We start from the raw sequence: 19,401 nt of genomic DNA on the forward strand, positions 1-19,401 counted from the left end.
GCGCCTAACATTTGATGCTAGACCTTAATCTCATCAATATTATATTTTTTAAAACAGCCAAAAATTATAACTATGTAAAAGCAGAAAAATTAGTCATTCTTTATATAATAAAATGAAAAATAGTAATTTATACAGAAAACACAAAAGACACAGTCCAAAAATATAAACTTAATAATAACATCCTGAATAAAATATGAGTCAAAGAACAAATCACAGAAATTATTAATAACTACATGAAAGAGAACTAATAATGAGACAACATACAAAATATCTGTGAAGCTTTAACAGCATTCTTTAGAAGAGTATTATTGAAAATGTACATTAAAAAAATTTTAAATAAGACTGATGGAAACTAAGTTTAAACTAAAATGCTATACTATCAGTAGACAAATAAAAAAATGAATAAAAAAACCTGAACTCTTTAAAATTAAAAAAAAAAAAAACATGGAAAACAAAATAGCAAAAATAATAAGAATCAAAACTGATTCATTGAAAAGACTAACAAAATTTATAAATCTTTAGTTAATCTGATAAAAGAAAAAAAGCAAATAACCATTTTTAAAAGCATGAAATCAAAACATAGAGGAAACATGAATTTGAAGGACTCACTAAATGTACTTTAGAATCTTCTAATTCTAAACTCACTTAGCATTATTTATCCCAAAGTTTTATTAGTGATACTTGATGCAAATTTTTCCCATACTTGGCTATTTCTTTTCCCGATTCTGTCTTCATTAATTTTACTTTTCAAAAAAAGCCTTTTGTTTTTATTCAGTCAAAATTGTCTATTTTATCCATAATAATCACCTTTTTTGCCTTGTTTAGTTAAGAATTCACAACTGTGAAAGGTATTTAATATTATTCTTTCCTAATTGTTTTTGTATTTTAACCTTTTTCCTTTACGTAAAAAGAAAATTTTGATCTGACCATGGAATAGAGTGCAAAGTATTCTTTTTTCAAAATTGCTTTCTAGTTTTCCCAACAATTTTTTACAAAAGAGGAATTGTTGCCCAAGTAGTTTATATTCCTGTTTTTGTTTAAAGACAATGGACTACTATTTTGAATTACTTAAGCTTCTTGCTTATCTAGTTTCTTTCACTGACCTACTTTTCTGTTTTTAGTCATGATGAAATAGTGAACAATATTAAAGATCAATAGTCACCAAAAAACTATCTGATGCTATGTCCCATTAATTCACTTTCCCCCCCACCATTACTTCCTTTAAATTCCAGACTTATTTTTTTCAAATGAATTATTTTGTCTAGTTCCAAATAGTTTACCCTTGTTAATTTAATAAGAAAACAAATAATATGTAAATAAGTAATATGTAATTTAACTTAGAATTTTATCATACTGGAAAGATTCAACTCTAAGCAATGAATGCTAAATTATTTGTCTCCTTGTAGTTCTATAGTTTAGATTTTAGCAAAGTATATAGCAAAGACTCTTATACTATTCTTATAGAAAAGTGAAGTTATATGAATTGGGTGATAACACCATTAGAATTATATGAATAGCAGACAAAGAAAGCAATGTTTAGTTTAATGATTGGCTATAAACTTGGAAAGTATCCTAGAATCTGTGCTTTATTTATCAATAAATTGGAGAAAAATATATATGACGTGCTATTGTAATTTTTAACTGATACAAAGCTAGATGGGATAGATAACGCAATAAATGACAATTAAGATCTACAAATATATGAATAAGAACAGTGGGCCAATTCTTAAAAAAATTAAATGTAATTTAACTTATAAACATTTGTCAAATACCTACTATGGGCAAGGCACAGTAGGCTATATGCTAGAGTAAATCTAAAGCCTTACTAAAGTTCAAATAATCAACTACACAACTAAGAGATGGAGGAGATATGAATAAAGAACAGTTCATCTGAAAAGACCTGAGAATTTTAGTAATTATTCCATATGAATTGGCATAGTATACCAAAAAAGTTAACAAAACTTAGGCTAAATGAATAGAGGGAAGGAGTCCAGGAATCAGGAAGTAATAGTTTTGCTATGGTCTCTGCCATAGTCAGACCATTTCTGAAATATTTTGTTCACTTCTGGGTGCCTTACATCAATAAGTTAAGATCCTCTGAAGAAGGTTGACCTAAACAGTATAGACCATTGAAAACTTAACTGAAGATCAAAAGATGAATTGGGAATGTTTGGCCTGAAGAAAATAAAACTAAGCTGGGAATGAGGAAACATACATAACTCTATTTAAATAACTGAAAGTGTTAAGTGGAAGAGGATCTAGATTTCTGCTTGACCTTTTGAAAAACCATTTTGAGTAGAATTAAAAAAAAAAAAAAAAAAAGAATTCAACTTGCTATAAGGAAAAGTTATTTCCTAAATAATTTGAGCTGCCATAATGAAGTGAATTGCATAAGGAGGTAATGTATTTCAATCCATTCTCCAATTGATAATGGTCAAAGAATATGAACGTGTTTTTTTTTGTTTGTTTGTTTGTTTGTTTTTTGGCCAGCAGGACAATTTGTCTTTAATAAGGCTCCATCAAATGTAAAGTACAAGCAAAGCTTAGAGAGATTCAGGATTCTTGGCTCAGGAAGAAGGAAGATGAGATTCAGTTTTATACTTAGTTATAGTAACAATCCAATGTGCTTTTCTGATGTCCTGAAGATTTTTTATGGGTAAATATCCTTTGGAGCATCTCACCTACTCTGTACTGAGAGAGTCACATTGATTAATGACAGAGACATAATCCTGGAAAGATGGAATGAATAATTCCATGTTCTTAACAGATCATCATCAACTAATGCTGAAAACACTGACCATATACCCTCAGGTTGAAGTCAATTTCTCTCTGATTGAACTTTCAACTGAAGAAGAGGTTTTGAAAGCCATTAGACTCTTCTTGTGTGGCAAAAGACCTGATGTTGATTCCATTTCAAAAGAGAACTTAAGAGAAATCTCACTCCAAATAATTATATGGAGTACTTGTGCCTGACTTGTGTAAAGTTTTCCATGCTAATATTGGTCTCACCAGCCACAGTTGGACATAATTTACCTTGACATAGTGATGCTATCTTGGTCATCTTCAAGTACAAAAGACAAAAACCAACCAACAAACCAAGAAAGTACATGATCTATTGTTCATACAAAATCTTCCAATTTACATATCTAGAGGAAGTTATCCCCTAGAATAGCAAGGGTACTTTCATTTGAATAGAATTTTTAAATGAAGAAATTAAATCCATTTCTAGTCATATAAAAAATGTTTTAAATCACTATTGATCAGAGAAATGCAAATTAAGACAACTCTTAGGTAGCTCTCAGATTGGCTAAGATGACAGGAAAAGATAATGATAAATGTTGGAGGGGATATGAGAAAAATTGGGACACTAATACATTGTTGGTGGAATTGTGAACTGATCCAACCACTCTGGAAAACAATTTGGAACTATGCCCAAAGGACTATCAAACTGTGCATACTCTTTGATCCAGCAGTGTTTCTACTGAGCTTGTATCCCAAAGAGATCATAAAAAAGAGAAAAGGATTCAGACGTGCAAATATGTTCCTAGCAGCCTTTTTCTAGTGACAAGGAACTGGAAACTGAGTGGATGCCCATCAGGTGGGAAATGGCTGAATAAGTTATGGTATATGAAGGTTATTATTGTTCCATAAGAAATTGTCAGCAGGATGATTTTAGAGAGGTCTAGAGAGTCTTACATGAACTGATGCTGCTGAGTGAAATGAAAAATCAGGAGATCATTGTACATGGCATCATTGTACATGCATAACAAGATTACATAATGATCAATTCTGATGGGAACTGGCTCTTTTCAACAATAAAGTAATTCAAGGCAATTCAAGACTTGTGATAGAAAGTGCTATCTGCATACAGAGAGAACTATAGAGATTGAATATGAATCAAGCATAGTATTTTTACCTTTTGTTGTTGATCATTTGCTTGTGTTTTTTTTCTTTCTTATATTTTATTTTGTTTCCATTTTGATCTGATTTTTCTTCTACAACATGATGAATATGGAAATATGTTTAGCAGAACTGCACATGTTTAACATATATTGGATTGTTTGCTTTTTGCGGGCAGGGGGATAAGAAGAGGGAAGGAGAAAAATTTGGAACATAAGATTTTGCAAAAGTGAATGTGTGCAAAAAAGTGAGTCTTATACACTAGACATCTCACTTCTAAGATCACTTATCCAAATACCAGGTCGGTGCCTCCAAGATCAGAGATCCTAGCAACTGACTCTCATATCAATAATTCACCCAAGACCAGAGTCTGAGGTACTAAATCTCATACTGTCAGGACCAAATCTGTTGTCATTGAGTCATATTAGCTGTGTCTGACTCTCAATGATTCCATTTGGGGCTTTCATGGCTAAGATAATGGTATGCTCTGCCATTTCCTTCTCCAGCTCATTTTATAGATGAAGAACTGAGGTAAACAGGGTCATAGAACTAAGATGTGAAATTAGGAAATCTGGTTTCTGACATGGCTCTATGCTTTATAGTCAATTAGAAGTCAAATCTTTATTACAAACAAAAACTTTCCAAAACTAAAAGAAAAATTAAATCACAGGAATTAACAGAGGACATTTTTTAATTATCAGAAATAATCATACTAAATATATTCCACTAAATAAAAACTCTGAGACCAATGGAAAGAAGAGGAGACCTGGATCCAAGTCGTAGTTTGTAACTGACCATGTGGGTAAACTTTTTCCTCTATAAAAACACGATTTGAATATTTTGCAGGATTTGATGGCAAGTACTTCTTAAACATCTAGAGAAATGGAACTAAAATTGTTACAGATTTACACTGCAAGTAACTTCAGAAGCATAAACCAAATTGTCTATCAGAAAAATATATGCATTTTTAGAAGCACTGACCAAGCAACTAAAGAATACACCAAATAATACAGGAAAAACTGAAAGTAAACTCCTAGAGATTCAAAACTAGAAAGAAGCAATAAATATAAACTGTGAGAAATAGAATGAACCTTAGAACATAGATATCGCTCAGATACTGTAGAATAAAATTGTCATATTTACAAGGAACCACAGAACACGAACTGTCAGAACAGAAGTTATTCTAAGATTCCCTTCTTTTTAGGATTAGGAAACTAAGGTCAAAAGGGGGGAATTGCCTTGCAAAAGGATAAACATGGAGCTAGCTACAGACCAAGAATTCCTCCCTTCTTGATACATTGGCTAGTTTTCATCACTGCTTCCTCTTCACTATTCTACAATCCAATTTCTTAAACAGTTTCAACTATAAAATGAAATTTTCAAATATGCCAGTACTTTGTCAATGAGACCGTAAGAAAGGTATAGACACCTCTAATCCCTCCAGTTTCAACTGAACATCTCAATGATCACATATCTGAGAAACTTAAATGTTGAAAGTGTCACTCGATAAAACCTCATTAAGCAAAGTGCTCTATTGTTATTGCCCAAAGACTACCTCAGAGTTTTGGTGGCTAAAGAGATTGGGACCTTTTATTATTCACAGGAAAAAAGAATTTCTTCCACCTGAAACTCCATCAAATTATCAAGCCTATACAGCTATAAGAAAAGTGTTTTTCAAGTTTTCATGAAAGAAAAGGTGGGAGAAGGGAATGACACGATTATACAAAAGCAAATATTAATAATACTTAGGATAAGGACTGTACTTGTGATTTCACTAAAACAAAAGAACTCCTACCAATACTTCTGTAACCTAGTCTTTGCAAACTATAGAACACTTGTGACAAACAATATGTATCAGAGGTTGGATTTGAGGGTTTCCCACCTGTGAGTGGGAAGTATATTTTATTATTTCTATTTTACAGGTAAAAAAGAAAACTGAGGCCCCAAAAGAGGACTTGCCCACAGTCCCATAGTTAATGCACAAAAGAGCGAGATCTGAGTCCAGGTTCTCTAGCATTCATGGCACTGCTTCTCTCTTTAAAGCCATAGAAGCTATAGGAAAGAGCACAGGACATAAATGAACTGATGCATCACTGTCACAGAAAGCCAGAAGACCTGAGATCAGATTCCCCTCTCACATAAGCAAGCATTAAAAATGAAATTGCTCCATGAGATGTCTTTCTTGATTAGGGATATGATTAAACTATCTTAATGGGGTCCAACTTAATCACAGTTCAGACTGAACTGGCAGTTTGGGGTATCTCAGCTGCTATTTCTTTTCTTTCCTCTTAAGCCCCTACTCTTTACAATATCTAACTTTTAGATATAGGAAGGCAGTAATCTCTTACCATCTTCATTTTTAATTTAGCCAAATGTTATCATTTGTTTACATTTTCTTCTATTCATGGATTCTTTCAATGGCAATACAAGCAGGAACTATCTTTTGCCTTTCTTTGTAGTTACAGATCTTAACACAATGCTTAGCCAATGGTAGGTACTGAATAATTGTTTATGGTTAACTGACACATTATTTTATTACACTATACATTTAATTTTTTTTCACTTAAGTAACTGAAATTAACTTCTTTTAGCCTTACTTCTTTCATATAAAATGGGATTAATAAAATGTATACCAGTCACCTTACAGGAAAGTTGTAAGAAAAATAATTTGTAAAACAGAAAGCAGTAGAGATATATAAGCAATTGTAATTATTAGTATTACTGAATAACTTCTTCAGTAAAGCAGTATACAGATTAGATTTCAACTATCAATTTGTCCTATCCAAGATTTTTTTTTTTTAGGCAATAAGAAAACCTCATTTTCCTACATTTTCTCACAAAAACAAACAAACAAACAAACAAAAAAATGCCTTGAAAAACTATCACTGCTACTCTTTAATCAGACTTTTCATCCATTTACATGAAGGAAGTGTTTGCTTGGGAGTAATTAGAAGCCAAAGAAACGTTTCCATCAGATATCATCCTGATGGGAGAAGACAAAAAACTTCATATTCAAGCAATTAAACCCAACCCCAAAATGCAAATTTCTATCACAATAAGCTTACACTACGCTATGTTTTTATTGTCTTTTTGGTGTACACATGATATATAGTTTCATAATTTGCTTAACTGGCTAGCCTGAAATTACAAAATCACAAAGATCATGTAATACCATGAAAAAAAAAAATTCTCTTTTTAATTTGTTATTTTTCCCAATGCACCATGTTTCTACATGGCTTATAAGGCTTGTATAAAAAACACTGTTAGTTTCTATATAAAGATTTCCATAAAAATTTTACAGTTTCTATAAATGCTTAAAGATGGTTGGTTTCATTACAACCTCTGTTTCAGTGCCAGTGGAAAGAAAAATTACCTGCAAGTCAAAGTGGAAATCTACATAAGCAACAGCAGAACAACAGAGCCCAGTTCCTTTGTAAAGGACTGTTGAGACACAGTCAATATTTCATCCAACGAGAGACTCATTCATTTTAAAGGAAAATCATACTCAATTCCCGACTTTGCTCTTAGAACAAACTATAAAAAGTACAAGTGTGTAGGACCAAATTATTAGTTATTGATGTTTTATTGTAGGATTTAATAGCATTATAACTAATATCTGTTAAAATATTATGTATATATGCCTTTTATGCTTGACACATTACAAGATTATTTATAAAAATCATCCCCCAGATATATTACTAGCATATTTTTGTTCGAAACAACTATATGCCAAGCACTATGATTACCAGAGACTAAGTTTAAAAAGAAACAATAAACCTGAAATCTGTATACTACCCTACCAACCAAAGATGAGAGTTTTGATGAATGTGGCCTGGGTAATTTGCTAATATGTAATTTTAAGCAGCCTATCTCTCTTAATTCAATTAGCATTCATTAAAACAACACTAATCATGATGAGTAAAGTTTTACTAATTATTTTTGCAATTATGAATACAGTGAACATAATACAGTGATTACAGAACCTATTAATTAGTTACAACTCAATTTTCAATAGGAAAGACTACTTGATTGTGTAGAACTTTAAAAAAAATCATTAGCATTGATATTTTTTAAGAAAGCTTAACAAGAAAAAGGAGTTGGATAGGACAATCATGAATGCTACCATTTCTTAAGGCAAAAAGTCTACATGGGCAGACTCTTTTCAATCATATCACCAACAATCATACAAAGTTGGAAATCTGTTGAAAATCCAAAAAGCACAAAATAACCTTAAGTTCTAATATGTGTAATTTAATAGTTTAATCCTTAAAACTCATGTTAGTCTATTCCATGTTACCCTTAATCACTAAGGTGTTTTTTCAACCCAAGCACCTTATTATGTTTTAGCATCTTATATTCTTAGGCATCTTCTAGCTATAACATTCCACCTTATAGCAATCTAGGACCTAAAGTCCTTCCAAACTCTAATATTCTGTATTTTAGTATATCTTTCAGCTCTAAGAGACAATCTTCTCAAGTTCTAACAGTTTATGTAAAGTCTAACAGCTTACATTAGTCTAAAGTCTAATAATTTATAGCTCTCATATTCCATTCAATTAAACAAGCATTATCAAATACCAAGTATATGAAGTATATGCAGAGTACCATGCTAAGCAATGGGGATTCAAAAAATGAATTTGTCTTGAAGAGGCCTACATTCTACTGTTCTATGATCTAAGAGTCCATACTAGAGTCTTTCCAAACCTAACATTCTGTGCCCTTTGCAAAGAGGGAAAAAGCCTGAAATTTTCATAAGTTCTGTGGATAAGGATTTCAACAATAAGAGAAAAGGCACTGAACTCAGAGTCAGAAAACATGAGTTTTACTTTCAGGTATCAATATTTTTTTTTTGGTTGCATGAGCTGAATGCAATTGACTTCACCTCTCTAAGTCTGTTTCCTCACCTGTTAAATAAAGAAAATAATACTTGCCACTACCTATCTCCCAGAATTATGATGAGGAAAGTGCTTTATACTTGGTAAAGAACTATATAAATAATCCAATGTTCTAAGGTTCCTGTAAATTAGCATTTTATAACTATATGATCATTACTTGTTCAATTCAATTGAATTATTTTGGATATCACTGATCAAATGTCATAGAGATAAGGCTTTATGTTTTGGAAAGTGTCTTTTGCCAATTAGGATTCTATCTTTATCATTTTGTTTTTTAAACCAATTACATAGTAAACAAAAACAAATAGAGGTAAGCTATGAAAAGACTTCAGTTTTACTATAAAACACATAACACAAAATAAATAAGGTCTGTGGATCATTAAGAAATTACTGAAGCTCTAATACCAATCCCAAAGATGGGAGACTTCTGAGAATCTGTATGAAATATTGAGTTACAATGATTTAATGATTTTAAAGCATAGATGTCAGTGTGGTCTGAGTGTGTCACAGACAACTAATGGGGGGAGGGGGGAACAGCAATTGTAGAGGGGAATCTAGATACTAAGAATTTACTCTGTCAGTAATTACAATCAAGATTCCTAAAATGTGGCTTCAGCTCCTCATTACTTCCTCACTTGATATCAAGACCCTTATTTACATTTCAGATTACATTTTTTATGAAACAGGAAGATCTATCATAGCTGAGAAGGATGAAATAATGAGGGAGAAATATTTTAATAAAACGTGTTGGGTCTGCATTACTTCTGTATCAGAAAGAAAGGTTGCTTCTATACTGATGGATCATTTATTCTTCCTCTAAACGAAAGACACAAAGATGAAACTGATGAACTTTTCCTGCTCATTTTGTCTTTAACAGACAATTAAGACAGAGAAGATCAAAATGGATTATCATACCATGCAGACAACTGGTCCAACAGTAATACATCTCCAGGACCACAGATTTGTAACTCTCTTTTATCCCTCCTCTTTCTTCTTGCCTCTTTTCCCACTCTAAAGGCAATGCTAGCTTTGCGGCTCAAGGGGAGCCAAAAGGCTGGTCATCATTATTCAGTCACAGATGTCAATCTAACCTCCTTTTTTCTTGGTTTCTAAAGCAGTAGGCCACAATAATTTGTGACAGATTCTTTTACTGTAAGGTACAAAGAACACACGGAATAAAACATCTAGCAGCAGCAAGCGTCTCTGATCAGATGTGCTGGTACATGGGAAATATACTGTATGTAAAAACAAGCCCTGAGAGTTTAGACGAATGAAGGGGAAACAGGAGGGGATTTTTTTTTTTTGGTAGCAATAAGTGCTTTACTTTGTGTTGATTTAACTCAACTATTCCTTATGGATTTGATCATAAGTGTTTGAATACAAAAAACACTGTATGTTGAGAATGTGAGCACCATATGTAAATAGAAACATCTTAGAATTATGTTATAATAATATTTGACAAAGGATTGGTAAGATTTGTCTTTGAAGCATCTATTAATAAAGAGAAAAAAATAAAATTTACTTGGTCGGGGAATCATTGACTAGTTCCATGGTGCAGTGAATAAATTATAAGACAGAATCTTGACTTTATTCTAGGCTCTCCCATTTTACATGATATGTAACCATGGACAAGTCCCTTCCTTTCTCTGAGCCTCAATTTCTTCATGTGTAAAATCAGACAGTTGGCCTAGATATTTTAAAGTTTCTTCCAACTCTTGGCATTCTACATCCAAACAGCAATTCTTAGTCTAAAATTCTACATTCTAAGATCATTTTCAGTATTCTAAAATTCTATTATTTAAAGATACCTTTTAGCATTAACAGTTTGTGCCTGAAAGACTATTCTATCTCTGAATTTCTATAGCTCCTAGAACCAAATAAAAATAGACATTTAAGAATTACAAAACTCATATTAAATTTCAGCATCTATTTACTCATTTGCCAGTAGACAGTACTTATCTCACAAAGAAAAGAGAAAGAGGATGGCAAGGAGAGAGGAAGGGAATAGAAAGAAAGAGACAAGGAGGATAGGAAGAAGGGAGGAAGGGAAGAAATCTTGAAACTCAGCAGCTTTACTTCTATAATTAACTTTTCTTTAATGGCTCCATAAGTTACATATCCCTGAATCTATGGGAAAGGTATGTTCCATAAATCATTTTCTAAATTCTAATCTAGTAATCATTAGGCTATGGTCTTTAAGAAAAAAAATCAAAAAGAAAATCTTTCAAATACTTCAGGCTTAAATCCCCCAACAGGTATTTCCTATAATACTTCCAATTATATTCAAGACTTAAGTTTATAATTATAAGAATAAGCTAGATCCCAATAAACCTATGCTATTGAGAGCAAGTGTAATGTGATGGAAAAGGCACTGAACTGGGAATCAGAAGATCTGGATGATAAATGTGAGTAAAAATATTATGTGATATCTTGGGTAAATCATTCTTCTTCTAATCTTCAAATTCTCCCTCAAAGGGATATTATATTATTATATTAGATATTATAATACATCTGATATAACTATATTAGATATATTATGCAATTATATAATTCAAAGCACTATAAATGATGTCTATTCTGAGTATTAGCATCTAAGGTTAAAAAAGCTAGACTTACTAAGAAGACAGGAAAAGATAATGATAAATGTTGGAGGGGATGTGGAAAAACTGGGACACTAATAAATTCTTGGTGGAATTATGAACAGCTCTAACCATTCTGCAGAGCAATTTGAAATATGCCCAAAGGGCTATTATCAAAATATGCAAACCTTTTGATCCAGCAACAGTGCCAGGGGAAAGGACCCATAAGTGCAAAAATCTTTGTAGCAGCTCTTTCTGTAACAGCAAGAAACTGTAAACTGAGTGGATGCCCATCAGGTGGGGAATGGCTGAATAAATTGTGGCATATGAATGTAATGCAATATTATTGTTCTATAAGAAATGATCAGCAGGATGATTTCAGAAAGGCCTGAAGAGACTTACAGGAACTTGATGCTAAGTGAAGTAAGTAGAACCAAGAGAACATTGTACATAACAACAAGATTATGTGATGATCAACTGTGATGGACTTGCCTTTTTTCAACAATGAGGTGATTCAAGCCAATTCCAATAGACTTGTGATAGAAAGAGCCATCTGCATCCAGGAAGAGGACTACAAAGACTGAATGTGAATCACAATTTAGTAATTTCACTTTTTTGGTTATTGTTTGTTTGCTTTTTTTTTCTCATTTTTTTTCTTTTTGATATGATTTTTCTAGTATAGCATGATAAATGTGGAAATATGTTCAGAAGAACTGCAAATGTTTAACCTTTACTGAATGACTTGCTGTCATTCAGCAAGGGGAAGGGGGAGAAAAATATGGAATACAAGGTTTTGCTGAATATTGAAAACTATCTTTGCATTATTAAAAAAAAAAAAAAAAAAAAAAGCTACCATAAAAAAACTTGGGGGGAAAAAGGAGAGGGGATTAGTTAGTTAACTTAAGATAATTCAAAGGACAAGGAACAATTGCGTTATATTCAATATCCATAGCAAGATTTATGTAGGGGATGTTATAATGCTGTTGAAATATAAATCACATGTTGTTTTTTATAGTACTTTAAAGCAAAGATGTTATAATCTGATGGGATAGAAAGTACCAAAAAATCCCAAGTTACAAATTCAAAGTTTTTTCCCTACCACATTTTTCTTCATTGATCAAAGTATTGGATCACAGAAAGTTTCACAGAAAGGCAAATCACTTAATCTCCCTGAATCTCAGTTTTCTTACCTGTAAAATGATGCTTTAGTACTTGCATTCCTTTTCTCCTAGAGATGTATGGAAAATGTTGCAACAGTCATTAGGTACACGCGCACACACACACACATACACACACAAACAAACCACTCTTATAACTAAAGGTTCCCATTCAATTCTTAAAATAACTTAAAAAAAAATTTTTTTTTTCCCCCCTGAGGCTGGGGTTAAGTGACTTGCCCAGGGTCACATAGCTAAGAAGTGTTAAGTGTCTGAGGCCACATTTGAACTCGGGTCCTCCTGAATTCAAGGCTGGTGCTCTATCCACTGCACCACCTAGCTGTCCCCAGCTTAAAATTTTTTATATTGTTTTGATAGTGCTTAAAGAAAATAATTATTTCATTGAGATAATGTCATAAAAATCAAAAAAGCTCTTAAGGTTTAGAGGAAGCTTAAAATTGTTCTTTCTCCCTCTTGTTCTCCTCCCTCTCCCTCTTCCTCTTCCTCTTCCTCTCTCTCGCTCTGTTTGTCTCCTTCTCTCTGTGTGAATACACACATATATATGTATATGTGTGCGCAACTAACACCTGTTGCAGTACTGTAAAAGAAAAGGACTCTAAAAGGACTGCAAGTACTACAAGCATCATTTTACAGATAAGTAAGACTGTAAGGTTAAATGATTTATCAAACATCATACATCTACTAAGTAGGAGACCAAGGACTCAAATTCAGGTCTTCTTAAATGCACTTTCCACAGCACAGTGCTCTATCTCCAAACTACAGTAAAAAAAGATCTGGTTTGGGAGTATTTGAGACACATTGGAGGAGATGAGGATTGGGAACATCAATGTTTTAATTTTGTTGAATCATAGACAAAATAAACTGAAAGTTGTTCTATGTATATATGTATATATACATACTCCACCAAATGTTATTAATTGGTTCCTTTAAAAAAAAAATTAGGGGAATCATCACAAAGGACTGTTAATTTCAAACGGATAACATTTTTTATTTATTAATAGTACAGATGAATGTCCAGTAGATGATTTTGTAGTGAGATCTCAGGTGGATACAACAGGGTCTTGCTTATAACAAAACAATGTTAATCACAGTTAATGTTATACCAGTTAATGTTATAAAATCCCAGTTTACAGAATTACCTAATATCAATGATTTAGCTATAATATTAGTCAAATTATGCTGTGTATGTATATATGTATGGATGTACACACATACACACATATACACATATATATTTACCACATATTTATGCATATATGTATATCATATCTTGTTCAATAAAAAAAATTATCTATCATATGTGCTAGTTCTATCCCCCAACATTAATGTGCAACTATATTTAAGGTTTAACTATCTTTGCTATTGTTTTACCAATATTAATTTCCCAAGTTTTTCTCCATTTGTTATGAACTTTAATTAAACTTTTTCATTTCTATATCTCCAACTCCAACTAATGACTTACAGTTCACAGAGCTTTAAAAATATTTAGTGAATTCAACAGAAATAACTAAGCATTGAATTATATTTAGTAGAATCGGTATTAATATTAGTACTAAGAGGGACCTAAGAACAAGGTATTATTAGTTCATAATATAACTACATAAGGTCATTAGAACATAGAATGTTAGAACATAAAGGAGAAGAACTAAAAGATCTAATGAGATGTATCAAATTTATGGTCCACAACACTTCCAAATACAGCCTAAATCTGATTAAAATATAATTGGGAAATATTTAACAACACAAATAAAAACATAGAAAAATTAAAATAACATTACATTTAAAACCAAGTCCACAGGGATGCTAATATACAGCTTAGTGACACCAGTTTCTATTGGAGTCTGACACCACGGGTCTATATCACCTTTTCTAAATTCTTTTTTTTTTTTTTAAATGAGGAAATAAGTCTTAGAAAGATAAAATGATTTGCCCAAAGACACAAAACACATTAGAGGCAGAGCTAAAACAAGACATGCACAAGGCCTCTCAGGACAACAGGGGAAGAGAAAAGCTTTATGAGATTGTTTGATTAATGAAATTAAAGATACTTTTCTTAACATATTCAGGGAATGATATAATAAAATTCAAATTAAAAGGATAAATGGGGGGAAAAACTGATTATTTCCTTGCTCCTTTTAACATCAATGTATTTTTTTAAAAGTTCCAACTGTGTCTACAAAGTGATAGCCAAATTAAATTTTAAAACATCAAAGATTTTTTAATTTTTTTAATTTAGAATTTTAATTTTCCCTCAGTTACATGTAAAAATAATTTTTAAATTTGTTTTTTAAAACTTTCCAGATTCTTTCTCTTTTTCCTTCCCCATGTCCTTCATTGAGTACAAGCAACTGAATATATGTGCTGTCATGCAAAACATTTCCATAATAATCATCATGGATGTATTTAATGGAACCAATGAAAATTCATCAGTGAGTGGGGCTATCTCATAGGTGAAAATGACTTTTCTGATTCTACTAAAGAACGAACCTGACAACTTTGGATTTCATCAACACCTCTTCCATATAAAACCTCCTTAAAAACCCTTTTTCTTCAATGAGCAGAACCAAAAGAATATTTTACATAGTAATAACAAGATTATGTGATGATCAACTGTGATAGACTTGGCTCTTCTCAACAACTCAATGATTTAAGGAAATTTCAACAGACTTGGGATGGAAAATGCCATCCATATTCAGAGAGAACATTTATGACTGAATACGTATCAAAGCATAGTACTTTCATACACCCCTTTTTTTGTTTGTTTGTTTATTTTCCTTCTGATTTTTTACCTTTTGTTCTGGTTTTTTCTTTCACAACGTGACAAATATGAAAATGTTTAACCAGTATATATTTAATCTATTTCAGGCTGTTTGCTATCTTGGGGAAAGAGGAGGTAAGGGGGGGGGGAGAAAAATCTGGAACACAAAGATTTGCAAAAATGAATGTTGAAAATTATCTTTACATATATTTGGAAAATAAAATAGTATTAATAAAATACTATTAATGTTTAAAGTAATGATTTTTTAAAAATCTTTTCCTTCACATATCAGTATTCCCATTTCAATTCTGCTGCTTCTTACTGGGTTTTTATAACTCACTTCAAATTTTTAGAAATCTAACAAGGCAATTTTTAAGATGCCCACAGAGTTAAAAATTTTACCAAAACTACCCAAAGAGAATTTCATAATAAGTAGCAAAGCACAGCATATTTCAAATTTAAATGTCCTTAGAAATGCTCTACCTTTCTCTGTGCCTAATGTTAATAGTAATAACTTTCTATATTTCTATAAGACTTTAAAGTTTGAAAAAAGTATTTTCTTCATAACTATATTATAAATGAAAGAATGTATCCTATTTTAATGAGATATTTGCAAAGCATTTAACATGGTACCTACTATATATAGTAAGCCCTATATAAAAGATTACTCCCTTGCTTTCCCTTTGTCCTTCTGCAGATAAAAAAGCTTTGACAAAGTAAATTGACCTGCCAAGAGATACACAGCTAATATATACTGGAAAGTATATGCAAAATTGGATCCCTTAAACTTTATATCTAGGATCCAATCCACTATACCACTGATAGATCATTCAGCCTCCAAATCTAGTATCAACATTTTCTAGTACTAGTTCATTTTTCATTTCTTCTTTGTTAGTTCCTAATCACTGCCTCCCTTCCCATCTAAAATTCCACTTACCACTTTTGGTTTTTTAAAAATGGTAATAATGTGTTGAACAACCCTGAAATAAATTTTGTCATGTAAAAAAATTAATTACGCATTCCAAACCTGGTCACTGTAGTCCTCTGGGAATTGCCTCTGCACCTCAGGACCTGTAAATAATTGACAGATAATATTAATTGGCTTTGGATTAGTGAGCAGGCAGAGAATCACACATTAATATTTGATCAGAAGATGATAGCAACCCTGGCAGGGGATCCAAGGAGGGCAGATGAGGCTGCTATGTTGATAAGCACAAGGAAGGGCTCTTCAAGGAACTCCCTTTAACCTCCTCCAGAAATTTAAAAAAAAAAAAAAAGCCTGACATTACTGTTAACTTTGGGCTTTTACCTAATGTAAAAATTTCACTAACTAGAAAGGGGTGTGTGTGTGTGTGTGTGTGTGTGTGTGTGTGTGGAGAGAGAGAGAGAGAGAGAGAGAGAGAGAGAGAGAGAGAGGACAGAGGAGAGAGAAGAGAGGAAAGAGGAGAGAGGAAGACAGAGAGACTAAATTAGAATCAATCAATCTCTCTCTCTCTCTCTCTCTCTCTCTCTCTCTCTCTCTCTCTCTCTCACACACACACACACACACACACACACACACACACACACACACACACACACACACGTGTTTCCAAACCTGCTTTGACTTTTCAACTTTAATCAGAAGTCTCCTTTACATAATTACAGCTGTGTGCTAAAAAAACAATCTTTCACACCACTGGGTTGCGAGGGGAATGGGAAAATTGGGAGTGGGGGGAGGAAGAGCAGAAAGGCCTGAACCCTTTCAAGGTTAATTCAAAGGGGATAACACTCATGCTATTATTATGAAAACTTTCCTAATATTTAGAAAACAATTCTTCAGATACTAGAAGATAGAGACTTAAGTTTTCTCTTACACTTATCAAATGTCTTAGAATAAATGAGAAAAAGCTCTACCATTAGTTACGTTTTTAAATATAAATAGCATAATAGTAAAATATAAGAAGTAATTATGTTTTGTCTGATACAATTGGCTTTACTCAAAAAGCCTACAGGAAAATAGTATCTATTTCAAAGAAATGATAAAAGTTCATTTGTTTTATAAAATTATATTTCTAAAGTCAACCAATTCCCAGTCAATAAAGTCAACAGATAAATGAACTACAAACAATAATTATACAGGTTTGTGAAATACTTTCCATACAACAGCCCAATAACATAGCTAAATTGCAAAGTGAAATGGAGTGCTGGGCTAGGAATTAGAATCTCCAGATTTCAGTCAGATTCAGACACCTCAGGAGCTGGGTGATCTTGGGCAAATCCCTTAACCTCTGCTTGCCTCAGTTTCTTCAAGTATAAATGGTCATAAACAGCACCCACTACCCAAGATTGTTCTAAGAGATAATATTTTTAAAATACTTAGAATACAGTGACTGAAATGCAGAAGGCACTTAGTAAATACTTATTACTTTTTCCTGAATAGATAAATGATCAAAGGATATGAATAGGCAGTTTTCAGAGAAAGAAATACAAGATATCAATCGCAATATAAAAATGCTTTAATTCACTAATAATTAGAAAAGTACAAATTAAAACAACTCTGAGGTACCAACTCAAACATCAGATTGGCTAAATTGACAAAAAAAGAAAATGACAAATGCTAGAGGCACTTGATTTGCTTAGGGTCATACAACTAGAAGTTATAGCTGATATACAAATGCGGATTTTCGTTTAAATCCAATTCTCTTTCTATTATACCACTGCTTTCTAATTAGAAGCTATTAGGATACCATTTGCTATTGATTAGTATAAGAGCCAACTTTTCAAAAATATGGATATAGTTTATTTCCAGAAGGACATTAAGATCATTAGTGTAGTTTGTTTTTATAAAATATACATCAGGGATCAGCTAAATTTGAACTATTTATTCTTTCTACTGATAAGTTTGCTGTGTTGAATACATTTTTACCAGATGCAAGTCTCCCTCCAAATCATATTTACTCAAATTCTGATCTTTAAGGTTTGTTTAAAAAAAAAATTCTTTATTTCAGATTTCATCATTATGAATGCTCAATCCACCAAGAGAAGAATTGCCTCCACACCTTAGCAGGCACTTAGCATGATTTGCTCTAACCAAAAGAATTCATCAGTTTTTCAACGATGAATCTCTCCAAATTTAGTTAGATTAGTCTTCACACATTAGACACAAAATTCATCACCAGACTTTTTATTGAAAGACTTTTAGAGTTTGGTATGATCAATATAGAGTTTATGTACTTCTGGCACATAAGTAATCACCACATTATTGTATGGCATGGGAAACAAACATTAATGAAAGGAAAAACTTTTGCTCTTCAATGAATAGATTGCATTAGGACCAAGGTTTGTGGAAAAAGTGCCAAGGAACTCAGGAACCAATTACTCTTCAAACAACCTTTTGCAACTCAGGAATAGCATCTTCCAGGACTAAAACCAGTTTAATTCATCTGACCTCTATAGACAGCAGCCTACAGGGCAATAAAAATGGTCTACTGAATGGAAAGGCCTATACAAGCTAGGATTAGCAGGTAAAGGAATTACCTTGTCATCTATTAAAGCTCTTCTAGTCTGTGCTATGCATTGACAAGCAATATAGTACAGTGAAAACAGCGAGCACCAGGCTTGAAATCAAAAAGTCTGGTTCCAGAGCTCACTCGGTGCAGTGACCACAGGCAAGTCTTTTCCCTTCCTTAGGGATGTTTCTGCATCACTTATTGAGAGTGAATTACAGTACTTGCACTCCCTACTACATAAATCTTAAAGCATAATGTAAATGTAAACTTACATTACTGTTGCTATGAGAAGGAATAAAAATAAATGCTAATTGCTATAATTTCTAAAACATATATAACAGACAACTTGAATTCATCATAAACTGATGCCTCAAAAGAAAAATATCTTCACAGAATAGGGATTCTTAACCTCATGTGTGTGAACTTCTTTAAAAATATATATTTCAATGTTTTCTTTGTGACCCTACATGTTTTCAGCATTCTAAAAGATTAATCTGAGAAAAGGTCCATAGATTTCAGCAGACTGCCAAAGGAATTCCTAACACACACAAAATAATTAGGAAACCTTAAAATAGTCTAGCATAATAGCTAACTCCTAGC

The 19,401-nt window shown here is 32.3% G+C and overlaps 1 protein-coding gene across 6 annotated transcripts in view; it reads right to left on the reverse strand.

Annotated features, from left to right (window-relative positions):
* Nucleotides 1–19,401, reverse strand: part of DENND1A (DENN domain containing 1A) — a 701,497-nt gene that overhangs the window by 524,323 nt on the left and 157,773 nt on the right. For all 6 annotated transcript variants that reach the window (XM_074293045.1, XM_074293044.1, XM_074293042.1 and 3 more), the window contains one exon: nt 16,338–16,381. Coding sequence is in view for 4 of the 6 variants with exons in the window: in XM_074293044.1 (XP_074149145.1) it covers nt 16,338–16,381 (44 nt within the window). In the remaining 2 variants the exon portion in view is untranslated. The remainder of the gene's footprint in view (nt 1–16,337; nt 16,382–19,401) is intronic.

Source organism: Sminthopsis crassicaudata, chromosome 2 (genome assembly GCF_048593235.1).
Source record: "Sminthopsis crassicaudata isolate SCR6 chromosome 2, ASM4859323v1, whole genome shotgun sequence".
Classification (NCBI taxonomy): Eukaryota; Metazoa; Chordata; class Mammalia; order Dasyuromorphia; family Dasyuridae; genus Sminthopsis; species Sminthopsis crassicaudata.